Source organism: Misgurnus anguillicaudatus, chromosome 24 (genome assembly GCF_027580225.2).
Source record: "Misgurnus anguillicaudatus chromosome 24, ASM2758022v2, whole genome shotgun sequence".
Classification (NCBI taxonomy): domain Eukaryota; kingdom Metazoa; phylum Chordata; class Actinopteri; order Cypriniformes; family Cobitidae; genus Misgurnus; species Misgurnus anguillicaudatus.
Window position 1 is genome coordinate 5,519,129 of NC_073360.2, and position 24,741 is coordinate 5,543,869.

The 24,741-nt window shown below is 37.6% G+C and overlaps 1 protein-coding gene across 7 annotated transcripts in view; it reads left to right on the plus strand.

The window, feature by feature from the left end:
• dock10 (dedicator of cytokinesis 10) overlaps positions 1-24,741 on the plus strand; it is a 130,743-nt gene that overhangs the window by 81,908 nt on the left and 24,094 nt on the right. For 6 of the 7 annotated variants that reach the window (XM_055195703.2, XM_055195702.2, XM_055195705.2 and 3 more), the window contains exons 11-36: positions 1,964-2,116; positions 2,810-3,055; positions 3,694-3,816; positions 6,514-6,596; positions 6,741-6,863; positions 7,248-7,327; positions 7,416-7,603; positions 7,814-7,879; positions 7,967-8,059; positions 8,144-8,267; positions 8,369-8,490; positions 8,583-8,666; positions 8,750-8,842; positions 13,282-13,400; positions 13,688-13,757; positions 14,982-15,095; positions 15,179-15,250; positions 15,927-16,073; positions 16,232-16,315; positions 17,358-17,454; positions 17,577-17,609; positions 20,669-20,847; positions 20,935-21,051; positions 21,174-21,282; positions 22,973-23,094; positions 23,978-24,092. In XM_055195703.2, coding sequence (XP_055051678.2) covers positions 1,964-2,116; positions 2,810-3,055; positions 3,694-3,816; positions 6,514-6,596; positions 6,741-6,863; positions 7,248-7,327; positions 7,416-7,603; positions 7,814-7,879; positions 7,967-8,059; positions 8,144-8,267; positions 8,369-8,490; positions 8,583-8,666; positions 8,750-8,842; positions 13,282-13,400; positions 13,688-13,757; positions 14,982-15,095; positions 15,179-15,250; positions 15,927-16,073; positions 16,232-16,315; positions 17,358-17,454; positions 17,577-17,609; positions 20,669-20,847; positions 20,935-21,051; positions 21,174-21,282; positions 22,973-23,094; positions 23,978-24,092 — 2,956 coding nt within the window. The remainder of the gene's footprint in view (positions 1-1,963; positions 2,117-2,809; positions 3,056-3,693; positions 3,817-6,513; positions 6,597-6,740; positions 6,864-7,247; positions 7,328-7,415; positions 7,604-7,813; positions 7,880-7,966; positions 8,060-8,143; positions 8,268-8,368; positions 8,491-8,582; positions 8,667-8,749; positions 8,843-13,281; positions 13,401-13,687; positions 13,758-14,981; positions 15,096-15,178; positions 15,251-15,926; positions 16,074-16,231; positions 16,316-17,357; positions 17,455-17,576; positions 17,610-20,668; positions 20,848-20,934; positions 21,052-21,173; positions 21,283-22,972; positions 23,095-23,977; positions 24,093-24,741) is intronic. The other variant, XM_055195701.2, reaches the window with a different exon arrangement.

Sequence of the window (24,741 nt, forward strand, 5' to 3'; positions counted from 1 at the left end):
GTGTGCGTTTATTGGAAAATAATCAACACCCGTGGAACATTTCTCAACCAATCAGAATACAGCATTCAACAGCCCCGTAGTATAATCTGAAGAACCTTTCTGTGATCATTTAGCCCAAAATGTTTCTTCTACGGTTTCATGAAGCACCTTTATTTTTAGGTGTGTATGGTATGTTTCTCTGGTGTTCTTTAAACTTTCTGTTAGCGCTTGCAGCAATGTCATATGTTATGAAAATGTGCTTATAAAGTTATCAGAAGAGACTTCTCCTCAACACTTCAGATGTTTAGAGATGTTTAGTATGTACTTTACTGCAGCTTAGTACCATTCTGGGCTCAGGCACATGTGCTTTTATGTATCTGGTCTGTCTGTTCTAGTTAAATACTTGACAAGTAGCCAGTGTAGTGTTGCTAGAATTGGGCTTATTTGATCATACTTCTTTGATCTCGTAAGTGCTCTAGCAGCTGCGATTTGAATCAGCTGCAGCTTATTTACTTGGTTTGCATAACATCCCCAGGATGAGTTGCAATAGTTAAAGAAATGATGGTAAACACACAGCAGATAGTGACCATTGACTTTCATAGTAGGAAAAATTTAAAAGTGAACTATCCATTTAATTCTTGAGGTCATAAATGCGTGGATAAGCTTCTTGCCATCTGGAGCAGACACCACGTGGCTCATTTTAGAAATATTTCTTAGATGGAAGAAGGCTGTGCGACAAACAATGGAAATGTGGCTATCGAAAGATAGATTGCTATCCAGCATCACAGGTTCTTGACTGTGAAAAGAAGAAACTATAGCGCAACCATCTATAGAGAGGTTGTGTACTGACATATTTTGTTTTGAGCTATTTGGTTCAATAATCAGTACCTTTTATTGGAGTTGAGGAGAAACAAATTTGCCATCCACTTTATGATATCTTTGACACAGTCTGTTAAAAAACAAATAAACTGATGGTTTTTTCCAGATTATGAGGAAATGTAAAGCTGGGTATCGTAAGCATAAGTTTCCTAATAATGTTTCCTAGAGCATGTATAATGAGAAGAGGATAGGGCCTAGAACTGATCCCTGTGGCACGCCATATTTAACCTGAGAGTAACATGACTTTTCCTCATAAAGTGATAGCAGTAGGTTAGATAGGACCTAAACCAGGCTAACACCTGACCACTAATGCCGACATAAGTTTCCAGTCTATCTAGTTCAATTTTATGATTTATTGTGTCAGTAAGCTCCAGTAATATATATGAGGAGTGAGATTTTACAGCGATCAGATGCTAAAAGGAGGTCATCACTGTTTTTGTGCTATGGTGGGGCCTCATATGTACTATTTTGCTCTAAAAATGTGCGCAGTTGGCTATACACTATTTTTTTCAGTATTTTAGAAAGAAAGGGGAGATTTAAAATTGGTCTACAATTAATTAGCGCTCCCTGTTCCAGATTTGGCTTTTTAATGAGGGCCCTAATTACTGCCAGTTTTAAGGCTATTCTAGTTCTAGTGAAGAGTTAATTATATTGAGCACTGGTTCTGACACTGCAGGGAAAACCTCTTTCAAGAGTTTTGTGGGAACATTTAAGAAATGAATTATTTTATTATATTAAAATGTTTGCTGTATGTTTGATCAATTAAATGCCAACTTGCAGAAGAGAATTAATTTCCTACAACTTATCTGACAGTCATAAAACTTTTAAACGGAAATGATGAAACCATAAGATTAAACTGTGTCACCTCACTATATGCACCTTAGCTTTAGCTAAAATAATCCCCATAGTTATTATAGGATGTCACAGGTTTTTGTAGTTGGTTTATCTTCACACTACCCTCTATGTGACATTTATAGCTGCTGTAAAACTTTCCCATGTCTTATCCTACATCTTTGTCTTTTTCTTACAATGTTTCATGATTTTGATTGGTGTTTGTGGGAAGACAGTTTCATTATAGCTAATGAATGTTTACTTTTTGTTGAAGGTTTTGAGAAGCCCAAGGCTGGATTGTGGGGTGTCTGTTTCCGTCCGGCCGTTTGAGGAGAAACTTGGCAGGAGACTGATGATATCCTGTCGCTCGCTCAACCTCACACTGCAGGGCTGTGTGAACGAGGTCGACAATGAGCCGCTCACTAATGTATGATCTTATTAATGTCATCTATACGACACACTATACGACAAATTTGGGGGCTCGTCCGGGATTTGAACCCGGAACCTCTCGCACCGAAGCGAGAATCATAAAAAGGCTTTAGAATCAATGAATAAAAAGGAAAATGAATGCAGTGCGATAATTTGAGTTATATATGTAGTTAGTTGCCACAAAAAGTTGTGAAGCATGCATTAGATATCAAACCTAGTGTCATACAAATTCTCAGCTCTCAGTCATTTCTACAATAATTATTCATATTGAATCAAAATATTCTTCTTGAGAAATCCATTGGTTTAAAGGTCTACTTGTGCTGTCTTTCTTCATAATAAATGCCAGATCTTGTCATTATCCAGCTAGCAATTTTGCATTTAAAAGATTTGGGCTGTCAGTGAAAATTGAAAAGATGTCTGACCCAAAACCCCCAAAATAAATGTATTAAATTAATGAATGAAACCAAACAGCATTTGAACACTTTTGACCTTTCATACATGATGGAATATCACACATTTCAAAAGTGGCAAAAATGACGGTTTTAGAAGTGTGTTACTCATACTCCCGATAACACTATATCGGGTCTATAATTAAATTAGACTGTGAAATGATGGTTATTGCTTGCTGGATATAATGCACTGTGTATGATTTTGTAAATGTGTACATATCAGTGCCACTGTCTCTCCTCAGATTGAACCTTTTTTTGTAACGCTCGCTCTCCTGGACATTCGTGAGGGAAGGAAGATTTCCGCTGACTTCCACGTGGACCTAAACCACGAGGTTGTGCGAAAGATGCTCAACAACTGTGGTAATTCAGGCGGTCAGGGGGTGGTTGGAGGTAATGATGCTGTGCAGGAGAATGGACCTGCGGAGAAGAAAACTGAAGACTGCCATCTGAGCCCGGACCTGGAGAACTGGCTGTGTTTTCCTAAACAGGTAGTGATGCAAGAGACCAGAAACAATATATAGTTAATACAGTACACTCAAACCTTTTTAATAGGAACAGCTGAGGGGCACAGGCTTACCAAAACTGGACAGTTTAAAGACCAGATAAACAAACAAACCTTGTCTAATGAATCCATACTGTATTTTTATGAGACACACAGATGTTGGGTCAACACCCAAACAGTCCATGCTGGATGCAGTGGGTTAATGGTGTGGGGAAGGTTTTGGTACACTTTAAGCCTGTTTTAAGTGTTGTTGCTGACCACTTTATGGCTACAATCTACCTAATTTATCTTTTAATAGCTACGAACAGTATGATAATGCACCATGCCACATATTGTAGCAAGTAATCTCAATCTGCTTTCATGAACAATAAAAAAATGGGTCTGTACTGTATGCGTACATACGAATTTGTGCGTAACATGTATGTATGGACATTTTCACGATCAAATCATGATTTTAACAAAAACTTTCGTACTGAAATTTCGAAAGGTGCAAAAAATTATACCACACATACCTATTTAAATACTAGGCTATAATTATAATAATAACATTTTTCTATTGTATGTAATTGTAATTTACATGGTTGATGTGGTTTACGATGCTGAATTTTCTTTTTCCATTTCCAGGCTATTTTTTCCATTACAAACCCGCACACAGACATTGTGATGGTGGCACGTGTGGAGAAAGTTTTGATGGGAAATATCACCGGTGGCGCAGAACCTTACATTAAAAACACAGATTCTAGCAAGGTATCTTTGGGGATCTTGTTGGAGATCAAATAGATGTTCAATAAGTCAGAAACTTTTATTCATTTCATGTTTCTTAATTTATTTCTTAAATTGTTTTATGAAACACAGTAAAGAGCAAGCCAGGCTGTATATCTAACACTTTTAGAAGAAAAGATTTGTGACCCGTGCTGTCTAAATGAGTCGGAAAGCCCACCGTGTTATTTTGAGCTACAGCAAAAGGGAAATGTAGATTTTGGTCGATTTTGAGGTTTTCATAAAAATAAGTACATTAAGCCCTCGTCTAGTGATCCCAATGCTCCAAATAGTAATTAAATATCAAAAATTATCTTTATGTCTGTCCTGATGGTGGTCCAAAGATGGCTGTTTTGACTCAGAAACTCTGTACGGACACTTGAGCAACATTAACTGTTTACCTGGACACAAGAAGCTGTTCACACTGTAAAAAGATTTCGTAGAAATTACAGTTTTACTGTCTATAGCTGTTTTCCTGTAACTTACTGTAGATTTAAATTTATGTGAATTACCTGCAACAGTTCAAAGTTAAATGAACATTAAACATTTACAAGTCTTTGTCTTAACAGAATGCTTTGCATGAGGCTGTTTATTTAGTTTTATTCTGTTAAGACAAAGACTTGTTAATGTTTAATGTTCATTTAACTTTGTACAAAATGTTGCCAGTAAATAACATACATTTTAATTTACAGTAAGTTACTGGCAGCCAGTGATACTGTCATTTCTACAGAATCTTTTTACAGTGCAAATTTATTTCAGGAGCTGCTTAAGTGGCGTACACTGTAAAAAAATTCCGTAGAAATTACAATGTTATTGCAGCTGGGTTGCCGGTAATTTACCGTGGATTTGCATTTGTGTTGTTTGCTGGCGGGAGTTTGTTCAAAGTTAAATGAATTTTGAATATTGACAGGTCTTTGTCTTTACAGAGTGAAACTATACAGTAGCAGCCTCGTGCAAAGCATTCTGGGAACCAGAAATCATCACCAACCTTTTTCTGTTTTTTGCTCCAGATTTTGTTTCCCAAAATGTTTTGCTTGATGCTGTTATTTTAGTTTTATTCTGTAAAGACAAAGACTTGTAAATGTTGAATGTTCATTTAACTTTGAACAAAATGTTGCCAGTAAATAATATAAATTTAAATCTACGGTAAGTTACCGGCAACCCAGCTGCAATTTCTACGGATTTTTTTTACAGTGTACATTACAGAAAAAAATCGTAGTTTAATGATCTAAGGTCGCATTTACATTGCATGTTTTAAGTGACTCAATTCCGATTTTCCTTTTTCCTATGTGGCACAGATCGGATTTGGCCCACGAATGTGTAAGCAGGAAAAAGCGCATAGATTCCGATCCGTTTCAGGCCTTATTTATATATGTTAATAAATCGGATATTAATCGGATACATGTATTCGCGTCCGCAATGTAAGCAGACAGGTCGGATATTCCCATGTCAAGACGTGTTGTGCGTCATTGAAAATACAACGCTGGCAAATGACGTCAACTTAGGCGGACACCACCCGCGATCACATGACTCTTCTTAACATTGCAATGGAGGACGATGGCTCCACTTAGTAATGTCTTATTGGAGAAATAAAGCTCTTTAATCTTGTATAATCATTTTGTCTGTCCATTGCTTATCACAACGTTTTACTACCACTCTGTGGTTTAAGCTATTGTGGGTCAGTAAGTGTTTCGTGTAAATGCAGATATCTGATACGAGTCACTTTTACATAAAAAAATCTATACAGGCAAAAAATCGGAATTGGGCACCAAGATTTGCAGTGTAAATCCAGCCTAAAAGCAAGAAATTCTGTTTTTTTATTAATTTTATCATGGGCTGTGTAAACACTGGCAAGCTTAACATAGTGTTTGCTTTATATGTGTTTATAAGATTTTAAATAAAAACACTCAAATAATTCATATTTAAGGCAAACATGTCAGATTTGTATTAAATACGGTGTTTAAAGTCCTTTTGAAATCAAAACTGACCATTCTTATTTTTTATTGGAATATTGCAGTGTTCGTGTTCATGTGGGCCTTTTTTAATCATGTGCCATCATAAACTTTATTTAAAAACTGAAAATGTAGTTCCGCCCTCTTGTGAGATCCTTTTTTTGATTATGTCAGTTTGATTGCTTGGGCGGAGCATCCATTAACCCCGCCCCCAAGCTGTTTGTCTGCTGCGAGTTCCATTTCTAAGTAAAATGCCTACTTTTCTATATCCAATCAATTCACATTGGCAAACACAAGGCACGCCTGTTATTTTTCGTCGTGTGATATTCCGTTTCACCTGGAAATGCGTCACAATTCAGAAGTTGATCAAGACTTCTTGTTCAGGGACTTTAAAGTTAACGCAGTGCCCCAAGCAATGTATCCGAGCAATGAAGTGGAAATGCCAATAACAAAATATATCAAAATAAATACATGCATAAAGGAAGTTTTGTGCCAAACATTCAGGGTTCTTTGGAGCTGGGTGAAGTCTATATAAATCCCCAAATAACCTTTATTCTGCTTTCTGCCTCTTTTGTTGTGGAATAGCATTTAACATAAAACTAGCTTCTTTAGATCTGTGCTTTATAGACAATAGGATGACTGAAATAAAAAGCTATATTTATTTTTGTTATTCTATAAACATAAAAATTCCCCTTATATCCTTGTTTACAGCATTTTCTTTTCTTTTAACTAGACTGTTCAAAAGCTGTTGAAGTCCAACAAGCAGTTCTGTAGCAAACTTGGAAAGTACCGAATGCCTTTCGCCTGGTCTGTAAGGTGAGTGAAACCTAATGGGAGCTACTTTCTCTACCCATTATACTTCAAGCAAGTACAAATAAAACTGCTAAAACCTCTTTTACGACTGTTTTATAGTAGTTGCACTTTAATTTCTTAACTTCCATATTCTTCTGTATTTTCCAGGTCAGTGTTTAAGGATAATCAGGGTATGGTGGACAGGGAATCTCGCTTTTCCCCTCTCTTCAAACAGGACAGCAATAAGATCTCCACAGAAGACCTCATCAAACTCATCACAGAGTACAAGAGGTACAACACCTTTCAGTGTTTCCCACAGGATTTTGAGAGACTGTTGTGGTGATGACGTCACCCGCGAATTAGCATATATGTGACGTCATCATGTCGTGTTTGCGTTTGATCTAGTGTTGGCACCTGAAATATGTTTCACTTCTACTCTTTGATCTGTATCTGTATTATATATGAAATTATATTTTAAGCCAAATTTAGCTGTTTTAAATAATGAAATAAAAATGTAAATGGGAATCATGAAAATTCTATTTGTGGGGGCCAGTGTTGATTCTGTGGTGGGCCACCACAAATAAATCAATGTATGGGAAACACTGCAAACACATTCCTTACAATGAGGTCCCATCAAAGTCAGTGAAGTCAAGTTTTTTTTTTTTGCTTTTATAGGGCTGAAAAGACCAGTAAACTCCAGACCATCCCAGGAAGCCTTGAAATAAATGTGGACTGTGTTCCCATGGAGTGTCCCAGTATGTTCTGTAGCATTCTATGTAGTTTTATGCTGAACTTAAAACTTATCAATTTGCATATATTCACCCTAATGCGTTTTCACCTCAGATTGTGTGACATCATCATATGTTCCTCTGAGGCCGTTTGAGGACGGCAATCTGCATGCGGCTACGGTGGAGGTAGAGGAGTTTCAGCAGAACTCTCCAAAGTTTGCCCATCCTTACACTGTCTACAAGAATCACATCTATGTCTACCCTAAACACCTAAAGTATGACAGCCAGAAGAGCTTTGCAAAGGTAAGACGGCAGTGTACCCTTTATTGAGGGTGTATCAAGCCATTTCAGAGAAACGTGTGTGCCAAAATGTTTGACTGGCTGGTGAAGGGCATTTTTCTCAGTTTCAGTGTTTGCGTAGTTACTGCATTTAGTCTTTGTAGGGCAGAATAGTTTAATATTTTATCATGCAGTGATTGGTCATGCAATGTTCATTCTTGTTTTATTTGACAGGCGCGAAACATTGCCGTTCATGTGGAGTTTCGCAGCTCTGATGAAGAAAATACCAAGCCACTAAAGGTTACATCTCTCTAACTACATACAATATTTAAATGTGAATATTATTGTTTCAATATCGTTCAAACAATGCTCATTTTATTTCCACAGCGCATCTATGGAAAACCAGGAGGCCCAGTTTTTACCACGACTGCCTGGTCGACGGTTCTGCATCATTCGCAGAACCCAGATTTTTATGACGAGGTCGGTTTGAAACTTTTAAAGTCAACACTGTTTAGGTCAGATTGAAGTAGATTCCTGAATGTTTGTTGTAAAATGTTTGATCAGGTTAAGATTGAGCTGCCCACACATCTTCATGAGAAACACCATCTCCTCTTCTCCTTCTATCATGTGACGTGTGACATCAATGCCAAAACTAGCTCAAAGAAGAAAGAGGCTCTTGAAACTCCAGGTGTCGTATATCAACCACAAATTCTGTTTTCAACATCAAACCCAGTTTTTGTACATGTTACGTTTCTGCAGTCCAGTGACTGTTTGTGTTTTCTATAATAGTGGGTTATGCCTGGCTTCCTCTTCTGAAGGATGGACAGCTTTCCTCTCAGGAATTCAATATTCCAGTTTCGTGTACTTTGCCTAGTGGATATCTTCTCATTAAAGAACCTTCATCCAACAAAGTGCGTACAACATTCCCAATAAATAAATGTAGACATACAACCAATCAGGTTAGAGAAAAACATATATGTTGTTGTTGTGTGTTTTTGTGCAGAATGGCTCAGATGTAAAATGGGTTGATGGCGGGAAGCCGATCTTCAAAATGTCAACTTTGGTGCTTTCTACAGTTTACACCCAGGTAGATAAGAGCCACGGATAAATAACTGTTGTTATGGTGTTCTTATCTTATGATCTAATCATTCCCATGGACACTTGTTGCAGGACCCGCATCTGAATGGTTTTTTCCGGCAGTGCCAAAATCGAGAGTCAGACCTCTCTCAACCTCCTACCTCAAATTTTCTCAATTCTCTAAAGGTTAGTGTATACAATACCACTGACTATGCATATTATTGTTACAAACATAGATGTTGCGAGAAATGTGCCTCAAAAGTCATTAAAGGAATAGTCTACTCATTTTCAATATTAAACGATGTTATTACCTTAACTAAGAAGAGTTGATACATCCCTCTATCATCTGTGTGCGTGCACGTAAGCGCTGGAGCGCGCTGCGACCCTTCGATAGCATTTAGCTTAGCCCCATTCATTCAATGCTACCATTTAGAGATAAAGTTAGAAGTGACCAAACACATCAACGTTTTTCCTATTTAAGACGAGTAGTTATACGAGCAAGTTTGGTGGTACAAAATAAAACGTAGCGCTTTTCTAAGCGGATTTAAAAGAGGAACTATATTTTATGGCGTAATAGCACTTTTGGGAGTACTTCGACTCGCCTGAAAAGTCCGCTCCCCTTCTCACTCTCATAATGGGAGAGGGAGGGTGTTACTGCGCCGAGTCCAAGTACTCCCAAAAGTTCTATTACGCCATAAAATATAGTTCCTCTTTTAAATCCGCTTAGAAAAGCGATACGTTTAATTTTGTACCACCAAACTTGCTCGTATAACTACTCGTCTTAAATAGGAAAAACGTTGATGTGTTTGGTCACTTCTAACTTTATCTCTAAATGGTACCATTGAATGAATGGGGCTAAGCTAAATGCTATCGAAGCGTCGCAGCGCGCTCCAGCGCTTACGTGCACGCACACAGATGATAGAGGGATGTATCAACTCTTCTTAGTTAAGGTAATAACATCGTTTAATATTGAAAATGAGTTGACTATTCCTTTAAAGAGCACCAAATAATCCGATTCATGATTTCGTTAAACCACGCAAACACATTGTATTATACCAAATAGACAAAATAATGTCGTTTTTTTAGCATTGAAATAGGTGCCCTTTAAAAAGTCATGAAAATGTATTGGTAAAAATGTGTAAGAATGATGTGTGTAAATGATAGCACTAGCTGCGTTTCCATTATTGTGCCCTTTAAATTGCGCAAATTGACATCGCAAATTGAAAATAAGGCCAATGGAAACACGTAAATTTTGTAAAAACTCCCATATTTTGCAAAAATGTTTTTACGCTCGCATGAGGTGGTTTTTCAGGCAAGAGGTGTATTTCACAAAACTGCAATGGAAACAGTTTATTCGCATTTTCAGGTCACCTGAAGTAAGTCAGTCACATAATCATCTTTTGAAGATAGCATGGTATGAACTAAAACCTCCCAGAAACACCTCAATACGTGACTGCTCCTAAATATAATAGCGCTTTTCCATTGCATGGAAACCCCACGGTTTGGTTTGGGTCAGGTCGGGTCAGGTCACCTCACTTTGGCGTGGTTAGCTCTTCCATTGAGTTTAGTAAGACTTCAGAGTGGGAGGGATTATAGGCGTGTCGTTATATTTGCGCTGTGACATCATACAAGTGAGTGTGTTGTACATTCCATACATTAATTTATTTCTCAGTCCGCCACAAAATTAAAATTGACCACCACAAATAGATGTTTGCACATCGCGTTTATCACTACCTCTGTCTCACATGACATTTTCTGTAGAAACAGCCGTGGCGTCAGTCGACGCGCTCAGCTGAGCCTTATTTAGGTTGCATTTAAGCATATTCGGATGTGCCCGTCGCGAATGTGCCGCCACAAACTGCAAGTGTGGAAACAACTGTTATGGTGTACCTGATTCTCAACATGTGGATGTTTTTTTATAGCTAAAAGGAGTTTGAGAAATTATAGCAGAGCACAGATGACAACATGTTTACTCGAGATAAGGTAAAGCTGGTACTAAAAAGAGTATTGTGTACTATGAACTGAACCCAGTGGAAAAGCCCCCAAAATTAAGCTGACCTGACCTAAACCGTTGGGTACTATGCAATGGAAAAGCGCCATAAGAGGCTTTCCTTGGCAATAATGTTTGGATAATACTCTTACATCTCCATCAGTTAAAAATAATGCCTAGTGCGGTGGATGTGATATTAGTAAACCTACCAACATCCATCAACGTGATGTTTGAATGACTTATCAAGAGAACAAAACTACGTATCAGTCGCATATCATTGATTAATGGAAACGCTGTCATTTCGCGGTAGTCTTTTGTCAGAATTTAGAACCGTTGTATGTAAACATTTTCAATCTCTCTATGGTATCCATCAAAGGCATTAGCCAATTAGCGTCAAACCACTCCCTGTCTGTTGACTGATGTTTGTGAAATATCTGTTTTTATGATAAAGCCCGTTGGGGAAATCAGGTTCTGGCGCTTTAACCCAACTGGAAGAGCATTATGGTAGCAGCACAAATTTGATGGTTTTGATCCCACAGAGGATGTACACACAGTGTAAAAACAAATTGCTCACTAAAATTTTGTTTTTAAATCGCCTTTTTTTGCTTTGACGATGTTTTTTAATCAGATTAAGTATTTCCAACTTTTAAAAGTTTTGCTGTCCCAATTAAATACTTGACCCATTTCAGGTAACCTGGACTGTGAAAAGTGATCAATATGTCACATTAATATGTGTTTTACATCACTTTATGATATTGATATGATAAATCATATGATATTATTGCAAAAGATTTGTTTGGGTTATTAAATCAATCAGGCCCGGATTAAACCAAATATTTTGAAGTCGCCAAATGTAAGTAGCTATTACATTATTTTTCACGTGGTGACGTATATCCGAGTGAAACAGCTTCTGAAATGAAATAAGGCAGAGATGGATGTGAATTTGTCCATCGAGATCTGATTGGATAATTTAAAGTTGGGTCATGTTGCTAATAGAGACAGAGCGCAGCGCGTCATAACCTGAAAACCACGCCCACCGGGGGGGAAAGCAATCCAACCGTCTCCATTGACTTTGTATTGCGAGAGGCCGCCTCCTTGTCATTTCTGGCTTATAACAAAAAACTGAATAATGCCTAAAAGCTGCTGTGTGACAATATGTACAGCTAACAAGCCAAAGAACCCAGAAATAAGTTTTTATAAGCTGTCGAGCCGTAAAACCCAGTCTTTAAGGAGAATAAAGTGAATCGCCGACTATGTTTCCCCCTAGTGGACGCAGTTTTACTAATAGGAGTACTATGAAAAGTTGCCTGTTTCCATGTTTGTGTCTTTAAACGCTCGTTTTTTGAAGTCGACAGCTTATAAAAACATATTTGGTTTTTTTTTGCTTGTTAGATGTACACCTTGTCACACAGCAGCTTTTAGGTATTAATCTGTTTTTAAGTTTAATCTGTAAATAAGTTTTTATAAGCTGTCGACCCCAAAAAACGAGCGTTTAAAGACACAAAAATGGACACAGGCAACCCCTCACAGCACCTCCACTAGTAGAACTGCGTCCACTAGGGGGAAACGCAGTCAGCGATCCACTCCATTCTCCCCAAAGACTGGGTTTTACGGCTCGACAGCTTACAAAAACCTATTTCTGGGCTCTTTGGCCTGTCAGCTGTACATATTGTCACACAGCAGCCTTTAGGCATTATTCAGTTTTTTGTTATAAGCCAGAAATGACAAGGAGGCGGCCTCTTGCAATACAAAGTCAATGGAGACGGTTGGATTGCTTTCCCCCCCGGTGGGCGTGGTTTTCAAATTTGCATAACTGCGCTCTGTCTCTATTGCTAATAACAGCGATTTTCTTCCAGACCCCGCCCACCTGCCATACAGTACCATATGACCGGAAGTAAAGAGAGATGGTTTAGAGGAGGGGAGGAGATTTGCGTTTTTGATGAAAGATTATGAGGCCACATGATTTAAAAAAAAAATAATGAAGCTCACAGATAAGTCTTTTGTTAAAAATACCACAATATTCCAAAACAAATTACTATACAGTTTTTCATTTTATTTTTAGGCTCCAGAGTAACTTTATTTACTAGGAGCACTGTAGCCCCTGACTGAAAAATTTAGAAGTGAAAGCAAACTTAAATCAGCCTGCAATGCAATTATTCACATTTTCCTCCAAAATAACTGCATTTCTGAACAAATACTTTGATAATTGATGTAATTGATTTGTTGCTGGTGATTTTATTAAACTATATATACAATAATAGACCCATCGGTAGATTAACTGAGCGCATGCTGACATAAAACGATTAATGTGTCGTGCAAATGAGCAGTAAAAACCCGTTCGCGCATTCCGTTGTTTGCCACAGGGTGCCCTATGCCTAAATCCATCACTACACACTTGTGGACTCGTGATCTACTCGTCTTTCAACGTAAAAAAAAAATAGAAGAAACTACACATTTTGTAAAAACTTGAAAAAATTGCTTGTGCTGTCTTAAATACTGGTTACAAAATGCTACCATTTGGTTGGAGTCTGGAGCCCTTGGTGCCTTCCTATTGGCTTCCTACTCGCCCAATCCGGTTTATGGATAATTCAATGACACCAGGATTTTTACAATCTCCCTTACTTTTTGTCCTTAGGGGCTTCTAAGTATGGAGAAGATTCATGTCATCATCCGCTTCCTGCCTGTTATCTTCAACCAGCTTTTCAAAGTGATCACCCAAAACGACACAGAAGAGGTGACCACCAGCACCACAAGGTACAGAAACCTATCACTGACTTGTTTACATTAAACAGTTTGGGTTTGATTTAAGTGTCACTGTAACATATTTGCTTTGTAAATAAAAAAATGTGACAACCAGGTTAGCTTCTAGAAACATTACATGAAGAGTTCAGATGCTAAGTGCGTCTGACTCTGTTTTCTTGTAAATGATTGAGCATTTATTATCATGCTCTTATGATTAGCTTCATTTGTCCTCTGTGTTAAATAGTCTTTTTAGAAATTACAGTTAATTGAACTGAATAACATGAAAGCCTTTTATTCAGGGTACTGGTCCATATCCTAGGGAAGTGTCATGAGCAGAACCTACAGCACTATTTGCACTCCTACATAAAGGTGAGTTTGTCAAAAACGAACCACTGCAGCGCTCCACTTTTTTAATTACGTTTGGATTTTAATTACTCAACACAAATTTCAGTCATGTTGCAGACAGAAAGAGAGATGGGAGAAGTTATGACAGAGTTAATGTTGAGGAGGTTACTGTAGCTTGGCTGGTTGGCAGTAAAGAGTTTTGCGAGAGCTAGTGTATCTCTTAAACACCAACATAAAAAAATGCATGATAAAAAGGTGTCATAGCTCAGCAATCAAAAAATGTGGTTATAATGGAAGTCAATGGGGCAAAAACAGCCACTAACAATAAATGAGGGAGAAAAAAATTAAAACTGATGCTACACAAAAACTAAAAATTCTTCAATGCCAATGTTTTTACCAATCTTTGACATGCCCAAGACTGTGAAAAAGGTTTTAAAAAATCCAGTTTACAATTACTTTTTATATTGAAAATCTGTCATTTTGTGTGTGTTTTTTCCCCAAATCAGTGACACCACCAACCCATTCTCACCAAAAAGCGTACAAATGACACGCAGTGTCATTATCGTGCAATAGATACGCCAAATTCCGGTTTTGTGTGCATATGATACGCCAGTCCTTCCCATTCACTTGTGTGGCGGGTCGTTTCGTGACGTTTTGTTTGTTGTTTTCTCATTTGTTTTCTGTTTTTTTTTACCATTTTCGCTTGGGTTTAGGGTTAGAACAACTTTTTATTATATAAAAATGACATCCTAACCCAAACCCCAACTCTAACCCCAACTCCAAGCGACCATGGCTTAAATATAGATAAAAACATAGAGAAACCTCTATATTAAATAACCTGCTTAAATAAATGTGAAATCTAACCCTAAACCCAAGCGAAAATGGTTTAAAAAACAGAAAACAAATGAGAAAACAATAAATAAAACGTCACGAAACGATTCGCCATATAAGTGAATGGGAAGGACTGGCGTATCATATGCACGCAAAACCGGAATTTGGCGTATCTATTGCACGATAATCACGCTGCGTGTCATTTGTACGCATCTTGATGAGAACGGGTAGGACACCACTTATAAACTTGCCAATTAAAGAGTTAAAATCATGACATTTTTGGAAACATTTGGTAGTTTTGATCAGTAGTGAGGTTGATTAACAGATTTATGAAAAAAAATTGGAAAAAATATTCATCTAAATCAGTAAATTTGAACAATGCACAAGGGTTAAGTTTCTCTCTTTTTTTTTAACCAGTTTGTGTTTAAGACTGAAACATGCGGCTTCAGAACGGTCCACGAGGAGCTGGCAAAGGGAATGACCTCCGATCTCAAGAGCAACGAACAGGCAGTCATCAGGAATATCCTTAGGGTGAAAAGACATGACCTCTATTTCCCATTTAAATTAAATGATGAACACGTCCATTTTATGACTATTCGTGTGATCCTCCACAGTTCTCATGGTTTTTCATGGAGATCATGACAAAGTCTATGGCTCAGCATCTAGTGGACTCTGTTAAGCTGAAGGTAAATGTGTGAAGTCAGCAGTGGTGAAGGTTTAATATACTTAAACCATTTTTACCTTGTCTTTGTTGAATAATGGTAGTCTACTTGCATTCACAAACATACAAAAAGTGCTAAACATGCTAAACATCTCAGTCTCAAAGAAATACCTCTTTTAGAAATGTCAGCCAGAAAACAGCCCTGAAAAACTGATGCTTATGACATCACATCTAACTGCCCCTCCACTTTAAAATAATTGTCTACATTTTTTGAGTGGCAGCAAAGTCAGCCAATCAGAAATGAGATTGCAAGTTAAGCCAGTAGGGGGAGCCAAATAGGTGCAAAACCACTTGTTTAAAATCCCCACCCTAATAGAGCTATCTGAGAGAGGTTTTTAGGAAGCTTCTAAGGCATTACAGACTCAAACAAAAAAAATTTGTCTACATGTCACATCACAGAACAAGGATAAATACTCCGTTCAATCATTCTATGTCACCTTTAACGTGGACAGCAAGGGTACATATTTTGTCAGTTTTTTTTCTAACAGTGTATTTGATGTACAATTCTGGTTAAAAGTTACAGCTTTTGTGTCTATATTTTTACTCGTGACAAGTAGCTGTGTAATATGCATGATAATGTAAAGCCAGCAAATAGTTTTCACAGATGTTTAATTATATATATAATAATGTGTTTTTACCAGCTCCCCCGACCACAACGATTCCCTGGAACCTTCCAGAGTCGACTGGAGAGCCTGATTATGACCATGTCAGATCATATCTACTGGAAAAACAAAGAGTTACCTGAGGAGACACGCAGTGCCAACATGGCCATAGCAGCATTTCTGAAGGTGGGGAATATAATAACATAAAATAGTTATTTTGTTGTCTGCCACATTGTTTAAAAGAGTTTCAGTTTTTTTTTATAAACTAGTAATTAGTCTATTGTAAATGTTTGTGTGTGTATTAAGTAATGTTAGCCTGACAGTATACTGTATGTCATCCGCAGCGGTGCTTCACGTTTATGGACAGAGGTTTCACCTTCAAATTGATCAACAACTATATCAACAATATCACAGCCAATGACAACAAGGTAGACCAAGACTTTTTATAGCTTTAATTGACATTAGAGTATTTGCCTAGAATGTGAAAAGACAGCATTAACTCTTTCCCAGCCAGCGTTTTTTTTAAAAGTTGCCAGCCAGCGCCAGCATTTTCATGATTTTCACGAAAGTTTAAAGGTGCAGTGTGTAAATTTTAGTGGTATCTAGTGGTGAAGTTGCGAATTGCAACCAATGGCTCAGTCCACTGCTCACCCCTCACTTTTGAAACGCATAGAGAAGCCACCGGACAACATCTTCAAGACAAATTTGTAAAAACGTTTGTCTGTTAAGGGCTTCTGTAGAAACATGGTGGCACAAAATGATGACTTCCATGTAAGGGGACCCTCTATATGTAGATAAAAACGTTTCATTCTAAAGTAATAAAAACAGAACGGTTCACTATGAAAGGTCTTTATACACCCCGATAATATAGTTTTGTGTATTATTTTGCATTTCTGTCAAGAGATCCTTCTAAAAATTACACACTGCACCTTTAATGCCTTCCAGAAAATGTTCTTTTTTAAATATATAAACATACAATATATCAAATCAAAGAACAGAGCCTCTGCTTTAAAAGAAAGTTTCATCCTATCTTCATTAGTTCTCTTTTTTCACCTCTCAAATATGGGTAGGTTTCTTCAAAAACACAAAATTGCAAAAGCAAAACCTGAGATAATTCAATTTTTGTGAAGGACATTTGATAGAGATCAGATTCAGAGCAATCCTTAAAACATACATGGACATACAGCTGTTTGCCCTATTGCAAAACTTTCGCGTTTTATAAGTTGTGGAAGAGCGCCACCTGGTGGATAATAGCAGTATTATGGATTGCCAAAAAACCTCGTCATTGGCAGGGAAGTGTTTTCTCTTAATTGACGAGTTAACTCATCAATGGCAGGGAAATAGTTAAAGACACTCATTTATGTGTATCTGTCCAAATGTTTAATTCACCATTTATTCATCTAATGGTCTCTGTTGCAAATATTTCACTTGCTATACAAAAATATTTTGAACATATGATTTGTTTTTTAGATGCTGTTTGAGCTGAAGTTTGAGTTCATAAGGGAAGTTTGTAACTATGAGCACTATGTGCCTCTGAGTCTTCCCGTCCCATCTGCACGAATCATAGGTCAGAAAATACAACACGTCCCGCCTCTCCATCTCATGACCATAACTTCATGCTTGATGTACTCATTAGCATAGACCACATCCTCTTTAACAATCTTTCTGTCTCATTTCTCCTTGTGTCAGATAAGGCAGCACCAGAAACCAGAAGTGCTCAGGGTAACTATGATCACATGAGAATATTTTGTAATTTCTTCTTAAAGTCACCTACATAATCTTACATAAGTAGGATGAATTCTGACGACACTTCTCAAGAACATGTCTGGGTCATATTATTACACAATCAAAGGAAAAAAATGCCTTTGATTGAGACATTTTTTTCCCATTGTGATAGATCTCATAACAGTTATATTAAACTTCCCCATTAAAGGCGGGGTCCATGATCACTGAAAGTCAATGTTGACATTTGAAATCACCTAAACAAACACGCCCCTACCCCAATAGAATCTAAACCTTCTTTAGAAAAACTCACCCCACACATACGCAACCTAGGCAACGATGTCGTTTAGTAGACACGCCCCTTACTGCTGATTGGCTACAAGTGTGTTTGGGTAGTCGTCCCGACTCCCTTTTCCAAAGTGTTTTTCAAAAATCATGCACCCTGCCTTTAATTCTGATTAACATAATTTGAAGAAAAAAAACTTATGTGACCCTGTCTGTAAAATCCAGATTAAAATCTCATAAATCTCAAAAATTTGCGCAAATGGGGTAAGAACATTTTTCCTAATTTTTTTCTTGAAAATTAGGTGTTTAAGAAAAAAGTTTTTTTTCTTACCTCATTAGCAGATTTTTTTTTTTTTTGCTTGTTTTAAGGACAAACGTACTTAAATTGTATGTTTTTGTCTAAAAAACAGACTTATTTTTGCTCATCAAGAAAATGCATCTTAATTTAAGAATTTTTAGATATTTGTACTAAAAAAAGACAACACTACTAAGTAAGAAAGTCATTTTTTGCAGTGTTGTAGGTTTTAGTACATACTGTGTCATCTTCAAATAATAATTATGTGACTGACTTACATTAAGTGACCTGAAAAAGCCAAAATAGTGTTTCCATTGCAGTTTTGCAAAATACACCTCTTCCGAATTTTTTTTTTTGCGATAGTAGTTTTTCCAAAATTGACGTGTTTCCTTTGGCCATATTTTCAATTCGCAATGTCAATTTGTCCAATTTAAAGAGTAATGGAAACACAGCTTGTGGAGTAAAGTAAACCTCATCGCCTGGACTTTAAGCCCAAGATATATTAGGGCCATCCATGTACGCACGCCATCCACATGACGTCATTTTCGGCATCAGGAAGGTCCACGGACAGTACGCTTACAACAGCGCATGCGTGAGTAAAGAAATGTTTGAACAGGAGAGCCCACTAGATGGCAATACACACAGTGCAGAACAATTATTGAACAGTCCTTCCAGAAAACGCTGAGTATTTTTGCGGGCAAAATCTCGATTTTGTGGCACGTTTTCTTAAAAAATGCAATGGAATATGCGGGATATTTATGCGATGGAATTGCGGGGATTTGCAAAAATTGCGGAACTTGCAAAAACTGCGGAAACTTGCAAAAGCTGCAATGATGTTCACGTCACATAATCACGTCACTTCATAACGTTCCCATGGCAACAGAGGACACGGCTGCGCGTGTGGGAAGTAAATGCAACATTTTTCAACTGTCTGCTAATATATAGGTGACTTTTTGCTACGAAAATGCAGAGATTATGAAATCATGCAAGCCCTGCATATTTTGTGCGCAGAAATATGTAATTAATGCAGCGAAAGTATTTGGAAAAAATGCAGACCCACATAAATATGCGGACTTTGGCTGATTATGCAATATATCGCGCGATCGCACAATTGCGCTTTTCTGGAGGGACTGAAAGAAGAGTGTTGACGATCAATACAAGTAAACTCGTTGAAAAAAGAATTGAAAACACAACTGGACCAAAGTGCTAAATTCCCCATCTCTTCTTAACGTTGTTTGCAATGCCGTAGCACCTTTTCTTCATTTTCTTCTATCCTGATTTTGTGCATGTCCTTTACTCGGATGCGGCAATATGTCTCAACCAGATCGAGCCGAATGCACTATATTGGGCGTTGCTGGAGGAAATTACTTCACCCTCCTGGTTCTCCACTTTCATACATTTGTGTCATTTTCATAACTAGAGGAGGCGAAGCGTGATGCAGAAACGCGTAACACTTTGCTGTAATTTTGGAGTTGGGCAGGGTCACGTATTATAAGTTAATAAAATTTAATTGTACAATAGTATTTGTTTTACTGATTGCATTTAAACTCATTATATAATCCTGAAACCTTTATCCACAGCATTGGTGAGTTAAAGAGATAGTTTACACGAAAATGAAAATAATGTCATTAATGACCCTCATGTCGTTCCAGAACTCGTGGGACCTCCGTTCGTCTTCGGAAACATAGTTTGGGATGTTTTGTATTTAGTCCGGGAGCTTGTTGGATCTTCATTGGGGGTCTACGTACGGTGTACTGTCCATGTCCTGAGAGGTGGTAGAAACATCATCAAAGTAGTCCATCAGTGGGTCAGTTAGAATGTGTTGAAGCATTGAAAATACATTTTGGTCCAAAAATAACAAAAATTACCACTTTATTTAGCATTGTTTTCTCCTCCGCGTCTGCTGTGTTACGTATGACGCGGCTGACGTGTTATCGGGTGCGCCCCAGCTGTTTTTTTTTGTGCACCCGGGATTCGTTTACAGTCTGAGGGAGAAAGTTTGGAAAAAAAACTTTGCAAACATGTCTGAGGATAAAACGTCATCCACGTCACTGCAGTCATGTAACTTTAGTGATGTACTTTGATGATGTTTTTGTTGCCTTTCTGGACATGGACAGTATACCGTGCATAGATTTCCAATGAAGGGTCGGAAAGCTCTCGGACTAGATCTAAAACATCTTAAACTGTGTTCCGAAGATTAACGGATTTGGAACGAAGAGTCATTATTTTCATTTTTGGGTGAACTATCCCTTTAAAACCCTTATCAAGCTGATAGTTTAAAGTTAAAATATTCCACAAGGTTGTTCTTTAAGAGGTAGAGAGCTGGGAAGTACTGCAGTAGATGAATCATGCTTTTTCATCTTTAGTCACTCACTGCGTCATATTTGTCAGATCAGGACAATTAGATGTCTAGAATGTTCATAATCATTATCTTCAAAGATGTTGGCATCAATCCGATGTGATTTCTTTCTCCTCTCAGTGGACATTCCCGAGTACAGTTTGACGGAAGAGTTTTGTAGGAAGCATTTTCTGACGGGATTGTTGTTGAGAGAGCTGGGGCTCGCTTTGCATGATGAACAAGACCTGAGACATCTTGCCCTGGCCTGCCTGAAGAACCTCATGGCCAAACACTCGCTAGACTCCCGCTATGCTGTGAAGGTGACGTTCACCCATGAGAACAAATCCAAACACACACAGTATAAATAATGTGCATACTTTACGTTGTTTGTCTTCTTGTGTGTGTAGGAGAAACAGGCACGGATAGCCACTCTGTACCTGCCTCTTTATGGACTGATCCTTGATAACATGCCTCGGTTTTTCATGAGAGATCTGTTTTCAGTCTGCCTGACCAATAATGACCAGGTCAGAGATTTTGACATTTGAACACAACTTTCTCTGCTGTTTCAGACTCGAGTGACATCAACCTGTCTCTTTTTCTTGCAGTTAAATTGTATTTATTTGTATTAATATGATTGGCTCTGCAGGATTCCAAAGAAGATCTGACTGTTGGACCTGGTCAGACGGCCCTCACCTTACGCAATGGCAACTCAATGGATGCGTCCTTCTCCAAAGAGGTGCTCAACTCCATAACAGGTAAAGGAATGTTGGTTTGAACTTTGTTTCATGTAAAATAATTGGTCATCTAAAAATGAATCGCGAATGAGGTTTAAGAGCTTGGGCAGAGATGATTTTTTGTAATTAGCCACTTAAATTAAACTCTTAGGCCATACGATCCCTTATTTGTGAGGGACGAAGCTACCGCCCACAGTGTACGATCACATCTTTCTAATCTGAGAGCAAGCGGTGATGTCACCAGATGCTGTTAGAGAGATGTACTGTTAAGGGCCGTTCGCATTATAACGATAAATATAACATTAATTATAACACTAACTATATTAGCGTCCACATCCATGCTAATTCGCTCACGCGTGGGCACTCGTGTAAATACTTGCCTTTAAATATCGTCTATTGCTAACCAAGTTACTTTTGAAAGTAATGCAGTATAATATTAAGTTACTCCCAAAAAAGTAACTAATTGTGTTACTTAGTTACTTTTCATGGAAAGTAATGCTTACGTTACTTTTGCGTTACCTTTTTTTGGCTGAGGTTTGATCTCTTTCAGGCCTTGCAGGTATTTTTTATGACTGAAAAGTTCTGCATTCAGAAATTGCATATTTCAAGACAAAAATGTCGAGCTCTGGCCTGCCATCTCAGTTTCGGACTCAAACGGTTCCCACAGAGACGTGTACGCATGGGGTAAATAATGTGACTACGTTTAGTTTAATTCAGTACATAATTTTTTTAATCAAATTAATTAAACTAAAAAAGTAACTGTTTTGACAAAGTAACTCAAATATTAATGTGTACATTTAAAAAGTAATGCGTTACTTTACTCGTTACTTCAGAAAAGTAATATTATTACGTAATGGACGTTACTTGTAATGCGTTACCCCCAACACTGTTGCTAATATATGTCTTGAAATTCAGAGTCGACATTATTGGTTCTCTGTGGAGCTTAAACTGTGTGCACACCACCAGCGACTACCAATGGCAGAATGACATTTCAATGGAACCTTGGCGACACAAGTTAAAGTGACTGTTGGGCATGTCCAAAGACTTGACAAAGTTAAAATTACTTGCTTTAAACGCAAATTCAATGTTTTGCGCAAATAGATTACATACAAAGTCAATGCAAAGATGCAAATAGACACAAACTTGTGGGAGGCGAAGCGAATGATGCAAATTGGGCGGTGCGATTGCAGTGAAAACATGTGCTATTCGATCTCAAATGTGTCTTTGCGCAAGTTGAAAATATTCAGCTGACATGAAGTTAAATCCTGCAAGTAATCTAGAGCGAGGAACGCGAAGCTTCGCATTTGGTGTGTACGCAACATTACTTAGTTGCTTATAATTGTTACTAGCACATCCAGAATTAGAAACGCCTCCAAACGACATTATCAAAAGAGACAGGGGTGACACACAATGACAAAGATGCTTGCTGTGTCCACGCAGCATAAGACTTGAAAGAGACTTTAAACGTAAATTCAACGATTTGCGCGAGTAGATAAAATACAAAGTCAATGCAAAGATGCGAATAAACCCGAACTCGCACAGGGAGATGCGAATGACACGAATTTGGCGGTGCAATTGCCCAATTTTACTTTTACATTACTTGCTTTGTGTTCCACTGAAAATGAACAACATACAGAATTGTTGGTGAGTAGGTGGACCAAAAGGTAAAATATACTATTAAACTCTCACATAAACCCTCTTTCCTTCCCAGCCTTTTCCTCGCTGGCCATATCAACAGCAAATAATGCAGACTCCAGAGGTTCGCTCATTAGCAACGAGTCAAACCCTAGCAACGGTGAGCGGAACGGTGAGAAGACGGACGCATGTGAAAAGGTGATGGACTGAACATTTTGCTGCCTGTGGTTATGTTCAGAAAAACATACTACTCTCACTATTGCTCCATGATACTGTGCATCTTACATAAAAAACCCAGTTGACTGTAACAGTTGGCAAAATATATACAGAGCTTACTGCTTGCAAGTCTGCTATGTAAGTAGTAGGGCTGGGCGATACTGACCAAAATTCATATCTCTGTAATTTATTGTTTCATCCTTTATCCTGCTGGATATATTGCCAAAACTCGAGTTTTACAGTACATGTGGTATTTAAAATGAATAATCATTTAATATATAGTTAGGAACATCAATGAATTACATTAATTATATTAATAAGATCTTTCTCTACTATTGCACCCAAACTTTGGAATTCTCTTCCCCGCTCTTTCTGCAGTGTAAATAATATAACTGAATTTAAACCCACCTTTTTCTGAATGCTATTCCTACTGATTTGATTACTCTGTATTTATTATCAATATCTCCCTGAATGTTATGATATGTCTCTTAATATCTGTTTTGTATTTTTGGACTCGTCCCTGTCTCTATTTGCCTCCCTGTATTTCATTGTCCCTTATCATTGTCATGTTAATTATTCGATGTAAAGCGTCCTTGGGCTCTGGAAAGTCGCTATATAAATAAAACGTATTATTATTATTAATAATGCATTGTGATGCATTTATGTCGTCCCAAAAAAGTCATTAGGTGTGTAGTCTTGATGTTGACTGTTCTGACAATTCAATCCCAATTTACAGAACAAAAGATTACCAGATTTTGTTTCAAGTATGTTTTTATTATTTGATTGTTTACACACAGTTATCATACAGCATTAAACGTGGTTTGTTTTTCTATAAAGAAAGATTGATTGGGATTACTGTGTTTAGTTTGCCAGGCCTCAGTCCCTCATTGGTTTCGCTCCCCGCTTTGACAAACTGGACCATGCAGAGACCAGAAGTCTGCTCATGTGTTTTCTGCACATCATGAAGACAATTTCAGAGGGTGAGACTTCACAAACTGCTATATTTCATTCCCACGGAGCGAACGTACTGACAAAATGTATATATTGTTTGTCATGCCGATTTTTATACAACAGTAGGCTTTAGGACGGCGTTTGCCTTACATAAGCTGTGTCCCAATTCGAAGGCTGCATTTTAATGCTGCATAAACACCAAACACAAAGCATGCGTTTCTCGCTCTAGATTAGTCGCGGGATTTAACTGCGTGTCATTCAAATTTTTCACTTGAGTTAATTATTTGAAGAGTTTGGTTCCAAAAAGCAATAAATCCATTTTGACAAATTTCGGTAAAAACGTGTTTTCTATACCAAGAATGTGACAAGATGAAAACCACTATTTTCTGTTACAAACTTTCAGAAAAAAAGTTTTTTTTTTCAAAATGCTATTAATCTATTCAATCAATATATAAACGGCATTCATCTTTTCCATGTTATATTCATTTAGTTGACTACTAGGGTTATACACTGATTAAAAAAATAAACATTAATGGCATTAATCAAAACACTTATTTTGTTATATTAAGATCACTGTCATTGCTGCGGTTATACTTGACGTCGTCGCTTAACATTTTTCACAGCGATCAGCTGTAAAATGTTTTGGTCCTGCTCGATTTTCGTTGGCTTTGCGAAAAA